General features: G+C 36.2%; 1 protein-coding gene and 1 long non-coding RNA gene across 2 annotated transcripts in view; one reads left to right on the forward strand and one right to left on the reverse strand.

Moving 5' to 3' along the window:
* Positions 1–2,827: 2,827 nt before the first annotated feature.
* Positions 2,828–12,331, reverse strand: LOC107663385 (very-long-chain 3-oxoacyl-CoA reductase-like). The gene is given in 13 exon segments (XM_016453594.1): positions 2,828–2,965; positions 3,172–3,321; positions 3,400–3,465; positions 3,580–3,661; positions 3,748–3,783; positions 6,957–7,000; positions 7,109–7,150; positions 7,153–7,181; positions 7,890–8,000; positions 8,309–8,384; positions 9,118–9,162; positions 11,719–11,720; positions 12,180–12,331. Coding segments are annotated over 13 exon segments (933 nt in total). The 5' UTR covers positions 12,292–12,331.
* A 3,450-nt stretch (positions 12,332–15,781) lies between these two features.
* Positions 15,782–17,465, forward strand: part of LOC107663383 (uncharacterized) — a 4,036-nt gene continuing 2,352 nt past the window's right edge. The window contains exons 1-2 of the long non-coding RNA XR_001631323.1: positions 15,782–15,862; positions 16,252–16,306. This is a non-coding gene — a long non-coding RNA (uncharacterized LOC107663383). The remainder of the gene's footprint in view (positions 15,863–16,251; positions 16,307–17,465) is intronic.

Below are 17,465 nucleotides of genomic sequence, written 5' to 3' on the forward strand. Positions count from 1 at the left end.
CTTTATCATATTTGTAATAATAGGAGTCTTATGCTAAATAATACGTGTACAAGTAATTCCATTCTGTACATTTATTATATATATAAAAATGTTTTTAACAGTGCTTGAATATGCAAAGATTGCTTTACACAATCCAGTTTCCATATAATCTGAAGTATTTAGAGATCAAAAATCATTAAGGTGCATTATTAACAATTTAGTTTTACAGGAAGAGCGCAATCATATGACTGAATGTAGTCTGTAAACAGAAGATTATGTGATTAAATAAAATATTTCAGTCTTCTTTTTTTCTTCATTGCCTCTTTCTTTATGCTGAAATTATAATGCTGTCCTTCAGTCTAGATTGCGTGTTTTAGTTTTGCATTATGGAAAAGCAATAAATACATTGTGTATGTAAAAGTCATAGCCAGTAGTATAAACGAGTGATTATAAAGTAGTTAAAGGGATAGTTTACCCAAAAATGAAAATTCTGTCATTAATTACTCACCCTCGTGTCATTCCAGCACGTTCTAAATTTGTGTCGAAGACTGACAGATGGGAAGACATTTTTTAATAAAGTCGTTATTTTTTATTTTCTTTGTGCATACAAAGTGTTCTTGTAGCTTCATAAAATTACAGTTGAACCACTGATGTCACATGGACTATTTTAACAATGTACTTACTACCTTTTTCTGAACGTGAACGTGGCAGCTCCCGTGCTGTCTGTGCAGGGTCAGAAAGCTCTCGGATTTCATCAAAAAAATCTTAATCTGTGTTCCATGAGGGTGAGTAATTTAATGACAGAATTTTCATTTTTAATGTTCTTCACTGCTGTCCTATGGATATTTTTCACATTTCCGGGCTTGGAATGCAGGAAAAAAACAACAACAGCAGGGTAAATGGAACAGCTGACATCAGGAGGTAAAATCTACTGTCACTCCATATTTGAAAATTCTTGATAGGCCCATATAGTTGAATGGTATAGTATCTAATCATTAATATTATGCAGTTAATTATTGCCACCTAGACCACTAAGCATCACAACTGGCATATCACATTTCTCAAAAAATGCTGATTCATTCAACACATAAAACAAGGGGGGAAATTACACCCTTGGAACTGAACAGATATCCATAATAAAAGGAATTTGTACTCCTGTCAAGATCTTGCTGTCTTTTGAAAATTAAATATTAGCATTAATTATTATTGCTAACACAAACTCAGGGAAGGTTGTGTATTGATGCGCTGAACTCCATATCAGTGTTGACTGTTGTGCTAGGTATATTTATTTTTGTTAATGCCAAGATAATAGTCAAAAGTAAAGGTTATTTGTTGTATATATTGTCCCGTTCAAAGGTTTGGGGTCAGAGATATATATATATGTATATATATATATATGAATCCTGAAAAACATGTATTATTGTTTACCCCAAAAAAACTGATGTGCTAAAAGTATATGCAACCTTGGTGAGTATAGGAAACGTAAAAAAAAATTCATGCTGACCCCAAACTTTTGAACAGTACTGTAAATATCATAGATGCAAACTCCTCACCTTTCAGTGACAGGGGGGGGGGGGTCTTACAAGGGTAAATAAAGAACTGTTTATTGTTTCAATAAGTTTTGTATAGTATTTTCTTTACTCTTCAAAAACTATGTCTAAAAGGGTAATATTTTATGTATTTGAGGTCTGAGATGTGGGAATGGTGAAGAGAGAGAGGGCAAACATTTTGCATTTTAGGTCAGCATTGCTGTCTAATCAGCCAATATTGTCTTAAATAGCCTGCCCTGCATAGCACTTCATCTTTTATAACATGGGATTTTGACCAAATATATTCAATCTTGACTTTTGTAAAATGTTGCAACAAGATGTTAAAAATTTGTGAAAATTAGTTTTGGACAAATGTGACCCTGGACCACAAAACCAGTCATAAGTAGCACCGGTTATATTTGTAGCAATAGCCAAAAATACATTGTATGGGTCAAAATTATCGATTTTTCTTTTATGCCAAAAATCATTAGGATATTAAGTAAAGATCATGTTCCATGAAGATATTTTGTAAATTTCCTACCGGAAATATATCAAAACTTAATTTCTGATTATTAATATGCATTCCTAAGGACTTCATTTGAATAACTTTAAAGGCTTTTTATATTTTGATGTTTTTGCACCCTCAGATTCCAGATTTTCAAATAGTTGTATCTCGACCAAACATTGTCCTATCCTTACAAACCATACATCAATGGAAAGCTTAAAGCTTCATTTCGAAAAACTGACCCTTATGACTGGTTTTGTGGTCCAGGGTCACATATAAGGTAATAAAAAATATTTTAAAAAATACCTTAAAGTAACTACAAACGAGCGTGTAAATCAAATATCTTTAAAAGAAATTCCGTGTGGAGCATGCCCCCGATCTGTGCAATGTTCTCACCTTTTCCCCCTTGTTTGCATCTGAAATATACTTTACATTAAATAACGTGCATTTGAGGGAGGGAAAATTATATTTACCCTTTCCCGATTTACCCTGCTGTAAATGCAAGTGTAAAAGTCACTGAACTCTGTGAAAAGGGTACATAAGTTGAGACTTCGGATTATGATGCAAATACACAATGCAAATACGAATGTTAACATTTACACAGACATAGATCAGCCAACATACCATAAAAATGTAAATGTGTGTGTGTGACTGTTGTAACAATGCATCTGTTTTTCTGTCACTGCAATAAAAAGAGTTTGTGTATATAGATATTGTTAATGCCATTATACATACTGTATGTTTGTATGTGTATGCGTATGCATGTTTTGTTATCTGTTTTTTTATGTTTATCTCTGCTGTCCACGGATTTGTGTCAGTCCTGTTTGTTTCTTGTCTCTGCCATCCTCTCCCTTAATTGTGGTTCAATGCTACGAGCTAATTTTGCCATGCGTTGCATACAAAAGGATGTGAGACGCAGCCAGCCCGGGAAAAAGATGGACAGAGCAAACTGCTGAAACAACAAAGGATGGTAAGTTATCATTCTACAACATATTCAGATTTTTAAACTACTGAAATAAAATAAAAATGAATAGGACATTACAACACAACCCTGTATATTTATATACTACAAACTGTTGAAATATGTATTGAGAAGAGGGTAAAAATTGTTATAAAAGCTGCCATCCCACATTAAACAAACTGACTGTGTGGAGTTACCTGCAGTGCATGAGTTAAACATCCACCTGTGTATGTTGTGTAACCCACAGTGTTCAGAGCATCTCTAGCAAACGAAGCAGCACTTTTCACCAGTGGATTCACAGGCACATTATGAGTCATATTAGTGGAGACCATAAACGGGGCTACACACTGGACAAAGGAAGAGAAACAACCTCAAGGTTTGGCAAAAATCAAAATGTACAAGATGTTTTCCAATACTGGACTTACTTGAACCGTGATTCCTTTTGACCTGTATTCTGCATGCACACAGCGAGAGAAATATGTTACAAATATCTAGGTGTAAGAAAAGAGGAAGACACGCTTTAGTTATTTTCATAACTAATGTTATTCTGTAAGGCTGAAATATACAAGCGTATGACATTTGTTTTGTGTCCAACAAAGATTTACCTTAGTGGCAGAATACACTGACAGCATTGGCTGTGGCTGAGATGCAGCTTCTGATGATATGTTTATAATGAGGCCTTTCCCCCTGACAGCAAACACAAGCCCTCACGTAAAACATAAACACAGTTTTCATAATTTAACAGATATGATCAGAGCTGGCTGTGTGTTTACCTCTGGAGCATGCCTGGTAAAACGAGTCTGCTCATCCACAAAACAACAACATCGTCATCAACATCACTGTTGTCATCGCCACCAAATTATTTTTATATTTCCTTCAGAAATCAATCTAATATTCTGATTTGGTGCTTGAGAAATATTTCTTGTTATTATCAATGTTGAAAACAGTTGTTGTGCTTAATATTTTTGTGGAAACCATGACACACTACCATTCAAAAATGTATTTAGTATTAATGAAGCATTATAACTAATAGAAACTGAGCTGTTTTCAACATTGGTAATAATATGAACCATTAATAATAACTGAGCACCAAATCAGTATGTTCAAATTATTTCTGAAGGATCATGTGACACTGAAGAATGGAGTCATGGCTACTGAAATTTCAGCTTTACCATCACCAGAATAAATTACAACTTAAAATATATTAAGAATTAGAAAACAATAAATATTTCACAATCAAATAAATGTGGCCTTGGTGAGCATAAGAGACTTCTTTCAAAAACATGAAAATTTGTATTTAAAATAAAAAAAAATAATAACATCTCAAACTTTTAGCTGGTATAGTGTATGTGTGTAGCTTACAAGTTACTAGATTATATCTATATATGAAATCTGTATCCATTTTTATATCCATATCCATCTACAGGGGTTGGACAAAATAATGTGAACATCTGTCACTACATGGGTTAATGTGTGTTTAGGCTGCAGTGAAAAAACAACATTGCAGTGATCTTTTATTTATCTCTTCATTGTCATATAATTTGTGTTCACTAGTGTTTAGTAAGCTGTGGGTCAAAACTTCCAAAAAGGACAAATCATAGGAGCCTGTTTAGCAGGAGTGTCTGTAACCTTAACAACCCAATTTTTTGGTGTCTTTATAATTATGTCTGCCATTAACAAAGCATGGCAAGACTTCATCAGTGTGATGTGAATGATAGGGACTGTCAAATACTATGAAAGATTGTGTCCAAACAACACAGAACCAGTGGCGGCTTGTGGGTTTTAAAATAGAGGAGGCACACTGCCTGGTTTGGGTTTGGGATCCCTGCCGATTATTATTATTATTATTTGCTTTTAACCACTTTAAAATGGCTTTTTGGTTGCTTTTAGTCAGAAAACGTAAAGAAAATTACACACATACAGCAAGACAATATAATTTCACTTACCTGGCCTATCACTTGAAGCCAGTGGCGGTTCGTGGGTTTTAAAATAGAGGAGGCACACTAATTGTATTGGTCTGGGATCCCTGCCGATTATTATTATTATTATATTATTTGCTTAACCACTTTAAAATGGCTTTTTGGTTGCTTTTAGTCAGAAAGCGACATACATACAGCAAGATAATATAATTTCACTTAACGTACCTGGCCTATCACTTGAAGCAAACATCCATCTCTTCTTAAAAGTCTGTGTTAAAAGAGAGCTGCCTGTTGCGCCATTTAATTAAGCCGACTGCTGTAGCCTATATCCAGCTTAGGCTGTTTTCCCTAAATTTGTATATATACTGTTTGAATGACAGCTTGGTAAATCTGTTGGCGATCAAATATTCAATATCGCTACTCATCATAAGTACTTGGTACATTATCAGCGCAGCGGCAGACGTTCAAACTAATATCACGTAATTTACGTCTCTCTGATGATTGGTTGATATCAGAAGGGAGGCTAGCCTCCCTTGCAAGGGTTCTTTTCTCAACACTCCTCAGCGCTGAAAGTGAACACTCGATGGTGATTGGCAAATTTTTTTACCAACGGAGGCACAAGAGCTCAGCTCTTCCCTGGCCTCCCCCTCCCCTTCTCTATCATTAGCGGTTGTAATTACATCAGCAGTCCTCCTCCCATTTTCACCTCAAAATTATGGGGAAGCTGTGCCTCCCCTGCCTCCCCTGACGAGCTGCCACTGCTTGAAGCAAACATCCATCCCTTCTTAAAAGTCTGTGTTAAAAGAGAGCTGCCTGTTGCACCATTTAATTAAACCGACTGCTGTAGCCTATATCCAGTTTAGGCGTGTTCTCCCTTTATTTTTAATTTGTATATATACTGTTTGAATGACAGCTTGGTAAATCTGTTGGCGATCAAATATTCAATATCGCTACTCATCATAAGTACTTGGTACATTATCAGCGCAGCGGGAGACGTTCTACAAACTAATATCACGTAATTTACGTCTCTATGATGACTGGTTGATATCAGAAGGAGGCTAGCATCCCTTGCGAGGTTTCTTTTCTCAACACTCCTCTGTGAACACTCGATGGTGATTGGCTAATTTTTTTTTACCAAAAAAAGCTCAGCTCTCCCCCGACCTCCCCCTCCCCTTCTCTATCATTAGCGGTTGTAATTACATCAGCAGATTCGGCACATTCGTGATAGAAAAGCGGCGCTTTCCAACTTCATTAACATGATATGGTATTATAGCTGTGAAATTACAAACAAAAAATACACATTCTGAGACATGAACTGAAATGAATTGTGAATTTTATCAACATTAAATCGTCCTCCTCCCATTTTCACCTCAAAAATGTGGGGAAGCTGTGCCTCCCCTGCCTCCCCCGACGAGCCGCCACTGCACAGAACTACTACTGCAAAGTGACAGCAAACTTCAACTTTCACCTTGAAGACTCTGTTTCCACAAAAACCAACCACAGGGCACTTTACACACCTAAAATGCATGAAGTAGCTGTAATTGCTAATACTTTAATCATGGACACCAATGCTAAAATGGGAACAATATGATCATAAAACCTTGGCAGATGGAGCTCCAAGTTGAACTTCAACATATGCCCTGGCCATTTCAATCACCTGACTTAAAATTACCAAATCACCGTGGCCAGTTTCGGAGAGAAGAATAAGAAGCCAATTCCCACTTCCAACATTTCTGAAGCAAATGGCAGATGTTAGTTTAGACAATATTCAACTGGAGACCATTCAAAAGTTATATGAATCTATTCAAAGAAGGTTGGAAGTTGTATTGTAGGCGGATGGTGGTAACATACCTTAATAAAGAAATATAGCTATTTCCCAGGCATTCACATTATTTTATCCATCCCCTGTATGTTTTTGTTTTTTTTAACGTATGTATATGAAGGACACAAAATGGCACCCATTTTGTATGCTGCTATGTCAAGATAATATATAAGATAACAAACATAGGCCTAATGGTATAACAGGCTGTGTGTAAACAGGTTCACATACAGATAGTCTTACCTGGGTGACGGACAGTGTGTTACAGTTTATCACCTGTGTGATTCTCTGGAGACAGAAAAAAGCACTTAACATAATAGACACTTTCATACAATGGACTCAGATTACAATAGAGTAGAAAGTCAAGCTTTGTGGTGTAGAAAAGCTGAGTCAGACCTGGTCTGGATCAGGAACATCCAGAAAATTTGCCAGAACCCCTATATACTGTAGTTCATACCAACATTGTTCACTACAGAGAAAACAGAAGAAATCAATTATAGATAGGCTACATCTCTCTTTTTTTCAGTAGTATGAGAAAGTAAATTCAGACTGATTTTGGTCAAGAATTATTCTGTACTATGTATTGAGTGTATTTTATTATCCTAATTGTTGATAGCGTAGAGCTTCTGATCTATTGTAAATAGAAAATATGCAGGCAAAAAACAGCAGCTGTGACTTGACTTGAAATGATGAGAAGGTAAATACTCTTACTCCTAATCACCAGAAGTTCATGATGATGATGGTGATGATGCTAGAGTATGATATAGGGAAGTACCAAATATACAGAAAATGAGTAGCTGGCAAATAATTTAAATTTTAAATTTTAAATTCCAATTTCAATTGTATAGCAATTTTCACAATAAATATTTCAAAGCAGCTTTACAGAAATTCTTAATGTTCATTAAACCTCAGTGCCTTATAGTCCACATTGGGCTGTTTAATGTTTTAAGTGTTTACTGACATTGAAGTGTAGTCATTTATATTCTGTATAAGCAGGAAACAGTAGCAAAAATAAAACATAAAAGCGGGATTAAAAAATGGTCACGTAAAACTAAATGATGATGGTTTTTGGTTACAGAAATGAAAAACATTTATTCTATGGCCCCTATAAGGCTTATCAAAATTCACGTAATTCTTTTGCACCATCTTTACACTTCATTCTTGATCTTTATCTTACCCAGAATTCCAATCTGCAGGCCCTCTAGCTGTTGTGTGATAGCAGAGTAGATGGAATGTCCCTCTGTGAAGTCTGTCTGAATCACATATGTCTGCCGCTTGTACCGAGACTCTGAAACAAACACATACAGAGCAGATTTATTCTATTTTTTCTTGTCTTGGTTGAAGAACACAGACTAGAGATGAATTACAAATAAGCTGCATATTTGACTATCTTTTTTAGACTATTTTTAGATTATTCGATTATATTTCAAAAAAGATAATTTCATATTTAAAAATAGGGCCATAAAATTTTACAGTCATACCATTCCAAGAAAAAACGTTGATGTCTTGCGTACAAATGAATTTGTCTCTGTTCTGATGACAGATTTCACTTCAAGAAGCTAAGTTTTTCCTCTTCACTTCTACTTTGTAACTCACCTATTTCCTTGGCAACACGGCGAAGCTTGTCCTCTGAGCGACTGATCAGAACAATGTCTAGTCCTCGTTTGGCAAGCTAAGAAACAAATACACCCACAAAGACAAATGTGTATGTATATAGAGGAAATAGTAAGAATAGTAAATATTGCTCAACAGATTTTTGTCCACAGAATGAAAGTCACTGAGTCCAATATTGTTTTGGACCCCATTAACCTTCATTGAGGAGACAATAACAGTTCCAATAACAGTATTAATAACTTGTGCGAGTCAATCACAGGAGTCTCTCTTATTCTCTGTTAGATATGCATGAGGGCAAACACATTGTTTGATGGACATCTTATCATTAATCAGACTTACTTTCCTCTTCCTTCACTGAGGAAAAGAACAACACGTTGTGGTGGCCAAAAGAGGCCCGGATTTTCATCTGATAACATCATTTACCATATCCATGCAGATTTTGGGAAATGGACATTACTAGTGCATCTGGATCCTCTAAGATATCTTTGTGATGACTTCCAGACTAGTTGATTATGGCAATTCGCCGATTTTGTCAAACGCTGCACTAAAATTGCATTTTAATGACAATTATAGAACAAACCTGACATTCCTTGACTTAAAGCTTAAGACTAAAGCCATTTTAGGACACCAAAATAAGACAAATATTGCATGTAGCTTAGAGGAACTATGCAACTCGAATAAATGTTTAATTAGAAACTACAAAGATCTATAGTGAATGTTTTAGTATCAAAATGGATGCTATGAAACTCCCGCATAATTCATGTTTTAAGATAAGAGAGTTATTTACTGACCTCTTCAGCATATGCACGACCAATCCCTGATGTTGCTCCATACAACTATGAGAGACAGGAAGGTTTAGTGAAATATCAACACTATCTCATCCTTCCTGTTCTGCTGTCAGTTATCATTATATCACCCACCTTTAACCACTTTAATTATTTGTGTCTGATTTTTAAGGCTGTTTTGATTATGTCTGTAATCTGCACATTTTAAGTAAACAAGAAAAAGGCAGCAGTGTTGAGTTTCTGGCTGTGCAGATGCCCCGAGCAGAATAAGTACTGTACACCCAATGCAAAAGAACACCCCTGCAGAAAAAACAGCAAAACAGGTCACAAGCACATGTTGTGTTTTGGACACTAGATGCTGGTGCCCCCCATGCTGCGTAACCAAAAACATCTGTCTTGCTCCAGCAAGACCCTGCTGCATCACTTGCCGGCCTGCTAGACTCCCTGTGGTCCACCAGCTAATCAGCAGGATTCTGCTGGTTAAAGCATGGTCCACCAGCTGGGCCAGCAGAAAACCAGTGCTGAGCGGTACAAACCGGCACAAAATTCATAATGCTAACAGTTCTTTTGATCAGCAGGGGCAAGATATCAATCACTATCATCTCTAAGTCTAGATAAGAGAGACAAGTGACAAAACCTGATGTTACTTAAATAGAAATGCATGTTATGTTTCCTGGAAAGCTTGTCCTGGGTATAGAGCAGTACATCAGATAATTTTACCTCTGCATAAGTAAATCTGATTATTTTAGACAGGTCATATAAAAATCATTTTACTACAATAATTTACTTACCAAGAACACTGCAATGGCAGTTTTGATGTTCACAAAATGTACAAATTTAGTTCAGAAACACTTTACAAAGAGTATACAGGTGCATCTCAAAAAATTTGAATATTGTGAAAAAGTTCATTTTTTTTCTGTAACTTATTTCAAAAAGTGAAACTTTCATATATTCTAGATTCATTTTTTTTGTTTTAATTTTGATGATTAGAGCTTACAGCCCATGAAAGTCAAAAATCCAGTATCTCAAAATATTAGAATATTTACATTTGAGTTTCATTAAATGACCATCCCTACAGTATAAATTCTGGGTATCTCTTGTTCTTTGAAACCACAATAATGGGGAAGACTGCTGACTTGGCAATGGTCCAGAAGACGATCATTGACACCCTCCACAAAGAGGGTAAGTCACAGAAGGTCATTACTGAAAGCGGTGGCTGTTCACAGAGTGCTGTATCAAAGCATATTAAATGCAAAGTTGACTAGAAGGAAGAAATTGGGTAGGAAAAGGTGCACAAGCAACAGGGATGACCGCAAGCTTGAGAATACTGTCAAGCAAAGCCGATTGAAACACTTGGGAGAGCTTCACAAGGAGTGGACTGAAGCTGGAGTCAGTGCATCAAGAGTCACCACGCTCAGACATCTTCAGGAAAAGGGCTACCAAGCCACTTCTGAAACAGAAACAACGTCAGAAGCATCTTACCTGGGCTAAGGAGAAAAATAACTGGACTGTTGCTCAGTGGTCCAAAGTCCTCTTTTCAGATAAAAGTAAATTTAGCTTTTTATTTGGAAATCAAGGTCTGGAGTCTGGAGGAAGACTGGAGAGGCACAGAATCCAAGCTGCTTGAAGTCCAGTGTGAAGTTTCCGAAGTCAGTGATGATTTGGGGTGCTGTGACGTCTGCTGGTGTTGGTCCATTGTGTTTTATCAAGTCCAAAGTCAATGGGAGCTGAAGGCTCAATAGTGCCTCAGCAGTGCCCCAGGCTGATCGCTTCCATGCTACTCCTCACTGATGCTGTCATTTGTGCTAAAGGAGCCCCGACCAAGTATTTAGTGCACAAATGAACATGCTTTAAAGAACTTGAACTTTTCTGTTTTGCAAATCCTTTGTTTGATTGATCTTAGGAAATATTCTAATATTTTGAGATACTGGATTTTTGACTTTCATGAGCTGTAAGCTCTAATCATCAAAATTAAAACAAACATTTTTTTTGAATGTTTTACTTTACATGTATTGAATCTAGAATATATTAAAGTTTCACTTTCTGAAATGTTACAGAAAAAAAAAATACTTTTTCACAATATTCAAAGTTTTTGAGATGCACCTGTATTTATGAAATCTTCATGATCAGAATTTTTTGTCCAAGCTATTTTAACAGGTATTTGAAAAAATATGTTTTTATGGTACTAGTGATTATTTTCAATTACAGGTATAGAATGGTGGGCAAGTTACTCTGAAAATGTAATCAAATTACTGATTACTGATTACTCCTTTTAAAAGTAATCACGTTACTGTTCTGATTACTTTATTTCAAAAGTAATTAGTAATTAGTTACATATAAATATATGCATAATGAATCTTTCATGTCTGCAATTCGTGTGCTATAATGAGAGGATTCGTGAGCACGCACATTTCAGCACTGCATTGCTCAACGCTGCAAACACGCGTTATGGCCTAAATAGAAACTCTGCATATGCTTGCACCTGTTAATCGTTTATATTTTATATTAGTTCATGTTGCTTTACTAAAAAAGCAATCAAATTACAGTAACGCGTTACTAAGCAATGCGTTACTGCCCAACACTGCAAGTATACAATTTTATAGTGACTACTGTAGTATATTTTTCAGTCTTATAATTAACCATTCATTAGATGATAGTACTTATTCCAGTAGTGTCTGTTCAATTGGTCATTAGCAAGCAGTTATTCATAAAAAAATAGTAAGACATAAAAAATTTAATTGGTAACCATTTGAAAAGATTTGCATTAATGGATACTTGTATCTAATAAATCAAGAAATAACTAGGCTACTAGTGCCTTATGATTATTTGCTAGTAAAACTATAATGACTAGTCGGAAGTGAAGAGTTGACGTATTGTAGATATAACCCATATAGAATTAAATTTGCAATGTTAACACTGGTATATTTGCTTGCCAGTATTATCACAAATAATTTAATTAAAAGCATTAACAGCATAATAACATATGTTAGATGGTTAGTTAAAGGGAATGAATGCTACAATGGCTTGCCACGCTATTTATAGTGAAAGAATAAGCAAGAACTCCTTACCAGCCCATTGGCCATATGTCCTCAGGTTCGTTTGCCAGATCTCAGAAAGCACGTACACTTTGAATCCATGCCAACACTGCCACGACCACCTCAGCAGGTAATACACAACCATAACGGAACCGATGCTGCATAACAGCAGTGAATACCAGCTGCACTCTGCAATGTCTCCCATTTTACTACTTTGCAACTATACGTTTCTGTCACATGTATACTATCAGAGGCGGACAAAGTACACAACTCCATTACTTGAGTGAAAGTACAGATACTGCTGGTCAAATATTACTCCATTACAAGTAAAAGTTGTAAAGACAGATTTTTACTTAAGTAAAAGTACAGAAGTACTTGCTTTTAAAAGTACTTAAGTACCAAAAGTAAATTTCCTTTTTTGTGTCAATGCACTGTTTTATTATTGTTGTATGTAATACTTGCAATACCTTTGAAGCAACTTACAATACATTACACCTACTGAATACACTGACTAGCTTGTAGTATCTTTGGAATAAAGAGCTTTTAGAATGTTAAAAACCTATGGGTGAAAAACAAAAAACAAAAATTATTATTTAACACCCCTAATACTCAAGTAAATGTACTTAGTTACTGTCCGCCTCTGTATACTATACAAAGAGCTTCTTCTGTATTGCTTTATGAGTTTAACGTTGGAAAAAAACTCCACATACATACTCACGCTTAATTATATGCACGCTCCTCCCATCGTTCCTTAGGCCTATCTGTCATTGGTCGGCAGTATAGAATAGAACATCCTCGAAAGTGTAACTCCGCGTCTAAGTAAACACATTGTTCGTGTTAACAGGTGAGAGGTCGTTTACTTTATGTACTCTTAAGATTATGTGGATCCTTTCGGCTGAGTGCGGTTTTTGGTAGGTATGTGATTCGATAAATGTCTGTCATGTAGTCCGACCTGCCATTCACGTCAAAGTTTATCACTTTTGAATGACATACTACTGTATGACAGTGGCGGCTCGTCGGGGGAGGCAGGGGAGGCACAGCTTCCCCATAATTTTGAGGTGAAAATGGGAGGAGGGCGATTTAATCTTGCTGTATGTGTGTCGTTTTCTTTACGTTTTCTGACTAGAAGCAACCAAAAAGCCATTTTAATCGGCAGGGATCCCAGACCAATACAATTAGTGTGCCTCCTCTATTTTAAAACCCACGAACCGCCACTGCTGTATGACCAATTTATTACTGTACGAAACAGATAAAAAGCAATGTAGCTAGCTAGCATCCCTGATTGTAGCCTTACAGATATTAAATCACAAATAAACGCTGTCATTTCCTGTTCATTTGTAAACATTGACAAGTGTACAGAGGAACAACCCAGAGTTATGTAGGCGATAGTCCTACAGCACACGAGTAGATGACAGTACAGCTGTCACTCTGTACAGCTTGGTCAAATTGTTCGTTTATGTTTCTATTTACAAACACAAGATGGCGATATCGACTTGTTTCTCAGCCTGGTCTTATGCGCATGTTCTAAGACATTTTAAGCAGTTACAATGTATTAAAATGTAAGTAGTTGTTTAGTTAAATACACAAATAAATCATTAAAAACGACCAAAATAAAAGAAAAACGTAAAAGATTAAATGTGGGATGACTAGAAAAAATGATCATCTTGGGACAACTGCAATAAAATATTAAAGTGTAATGCAAGAAATAAGTATAATGTGCAATACAAATTTTTTTTCTCGTAAAAAATAAATCACTGCTGTATTGTTTAATCTTATTAAAAATTATAACTATTTTTAAGATTGAAGTATAAAAATAGATTTGACTTTACCAAGTAGAAAGCTATAACTAAAACTTTTAAAAGCAGCTCATGTCACATAAAAAAATGATCTGTCAATACCATTCTGCCCTATATATGACAGCTTGTAAGCTGAACAGACAATAAATCTAGCATTCACTGTTGGTGTTAGTTAAAGTGATCCCACCCTCAGTGGGAAAGCAGTGAGAGAAAGGTCATATAATGTTGTGCTTGAGAGTAAGACAAAGTGAAAGTTACATTGCACTGTGATATTCCCCTTCATTCCAGTAAACACAGCTTCTAAGAACAGACGTGTGTAGAGTATGATGATCTGCCAGTGAGGAAGGTATTTGTTTGCTTTTTCATCTGTGGATGTGGAACAGGATAATTTAAACCATGAGCAGTCCAAAGGTAGAACTTTAATTTTCTTTTTTCTTTTTTTTCATGAATTTGAACAAATTGCCCACATTATGACAGAGTACTATAGGAAATAAATAACTTACATAACTTACATTTTAGACAAAAAAAACTGTATTGTTGTTGTTGTTTTTTTTTTTTTTTTTTCTTCAAATAAAATAGTTCCAAACGATTCCAACCAAATTGATTGTTGCATCTCCTGCCAACACACAGTAGCACTATTAGTAGGGCTAGATTGAGTAAAGGATTCAACGACTCAGACTTAAGGAGTGTCACTTATTTCGTTGTTGAATGAATCATTTGAGTGAATGATTCAATGACACACTCACAGTGACAAAAGTATTTCATTGCCACCTACTGGTGGTAACTTGTCTGTCTATCTTGTAGTGTCCCGGTTGTCAGCAATCTGATATCAGAAAGCTGGATGGACAGCGTGCAGTCTGCAGATCTTGTTCTAAAGCAAAGAGAACCGTGTTTCAGTTCTGCTGGGCATGTCAGAGGGAATGGCCACACAATGCTTCAACCACCAACTCCTGCATGCTGCCGAACTGTGCTTTCCGTGCTGCCCTCCTCAGCGTCAAACAGATCCGTGACCCGCAAAGCTCAGTGAATGGATGCCCGTACTTTAGGGCCTGTCTGGGATGCCAGGCCCTGTTAACACACAACGGTGAGGGCTGCCCAAACATCATTTGTCCCCACTGCGACAAGGATTTCTGCTTTCGCTGCTTGAGTTCAGAATGCTATGACAATGAATACTATGATAATGGCGATGATGATACCGAGACAGAGCCCTGTGTGATAGTGGATAATGCTGAGATCCTTAAACATCTGGGACTCTAGAGGATGATGATAAACTATTCAAAATAACATTTAATTTCACAAGAGAATAAATGTTTTTTTTTTTTTTTTTACTTTCTGTTTTTGTATTTTCATTTAAGCCAGAGATGGAGAAATAAATATTTGGAACAAACTGTAAACATGATGTTTTAATTATTCATTCTCATTGTAAAAGCTCCAGTGCAATTGGACTTTTTCCGAGAAAAATACCAGAGAACATATTTAATAGTATGGTCGTGATAAAGTGGTCAGGACCAGAAAAGGGAAGAGGGGGCAGAGATAGACTGCTATCTGGCAAGCATTTATTTCCACTTTCATTCTTCGAATAGCAGATGGCGCTATATAAACCTAAATCACCAATCATCTAGTAATCGCTGGCTAAATGAATAGCCAAATAAGTGTTTTGCAAAGAAAAAAACAACAACTAAGGAACTGTACATAACAGTATACCTTTTTCAGGTGAACGTTAATATTTTGGAAGAGTGCCAATGGGGTATCTTTGCTATCTATTTTATTTTCTGTTAGGCTACTTCCGCCTAAAAACAGAAAGTGAAAGACGCAGGACTTGGTATTCCCCTTCAATTTATTTAAGCAGACGAGAAATAAATACTTTCATGTTGCGTCTCTTCGCACAAAGAAGTGGACAGAATAGTGTGCTGGTCTCCAGTAAGTACTGGTTTACAATTGGTTAATTTTACTAGTTATCATCATACATTCTGTAGTAAGAGTGAGTCCCTTTAACTGCATAGGTGGGTAAAATTAAGACTATTTGAATTCCCACTTGTAGGAAGGAATATTGTTTTCTTGTTGGCAGAGACATATAGATTTTCGAAATGCATGTTATTTTACACAGTAGCCTAGATGATGTTCTTGGTAAACTGTCTTAATGTGGATCACACTGTGGTAGCCCACAGTGAGTAACTGTGAGGCACAGTGTCCTCCGTTTCCCTGTCAGCACAGTTCCCAATACCTTTTGACTTACTTTTTCCTTACTAATCGTCTGACCCTCGTCTACTCTCGCGTTCTCTCTCTCTCTCTCTCTCTCTCTCTCTCAGGTGTGTCCATCCGTGGAAGCTGTCCAGGAGTATTTGAGCCATGAACGTTCCAAAGGTAGATTGACCGCGCGAGATCATTGTGATCCATCATGACGTCAGACGTTTCGCACACGCTATGTTCAGACACTTGTTCGAACAGAATACTATAGGAGGGAATTAAGCTCTTAGACTTAATTTAGCACACTATGTCAAGGTGTCGGATTAACCGTGACGCAGTTTTCCACTGATAAGAAGAGCCTTCCTGGGTTAAAACTTTTAGGATCATTGAGCTATTGCTCAGTCATTTTAGTTATATTTGAGATGTGAAAATGTACACCTAAGGCTACTAGCAAGATTATCCATAAAAAATTTGATATGAAGCCATGATATTGTTGTTAAATAAATAAGGTAATGATGTCTGTGCAAAGCTTAATGTGTGAACTGAAGTACTTTTGAAACAAAACGTGTACTCATTTAAAACAGTAGGCTAGCCTACATTGGGAAAACATCATAGTTTTTTTATTTTTATTTCGAAGAATAATTTACACCTTCAGTTACATATTTTACTGGTCATTATGAAGGCCTATATGTAAAAGCCTAGTGAAAAATGGCCAGTAAAGTCCTACATTATTTGTAAAGGTATAACTCCCTGTTATGCCGAGTTCACATGGCATGATTTTCAAAATCATCGGATCATCGTTGTTTTCACACCGCACGACTATCTGGGGTAGCATTCAGTTGCTGCCGTGTTCACACGATAGATCGGCGACTGATCAATAAAGGATTCAACGACTGCATGCATGACTTTACAATAGGAAGAATCGCCGACAACTCTGTCTGGTCCGCAAACTACGTTTCATAACCAAACGCACGCGAGAAGTGATAAGGAAATAACGCAAGATCACGCTGCTATTGTGGTCTATAATAAGTCCTCCCTGAACAAACAATAGGCTAACAAAGATGACTTAACATAGCCTACTTCTGCTGGGAAAATTTTATATAGACAAATCTAAGTACTTGAAAGTGAAACCAACGTTTTGTGCATTTTATAATGAGCTTGTCTACAAAAGCCCTCAAAGTGATGAAAAAGAAAAATGCAATAAATCTTTTGTCCTTTACAGAAGAATATGATTTACAGCAAAAAACCTAGCCCCCTTTTATGTATATTTATTGTGTATTTTTTTTATTGTATATATATATATATATATATATATATATATATATATATATTTATG

This window comes from Sinocyclocheilus anshuiensis, unplaced genomic scaffold, assembly GCF_001515605.1.
Source record: "Sinocyclocheilus anshuiensis isolate Anshui unplaced genomic scaffold, SAMN03320099.WGS_v1.1 scaffold1531, whole genome shotgun sequence".
Taxonomy (NCBI): domain Eukaryota; kingdom Metazoa; phylum Chordata; class Actinopteri; order Cypriniformes; family Cyprinidae; genus Sinocyclocheilus; species Sinocyclocheilus anshuiensis.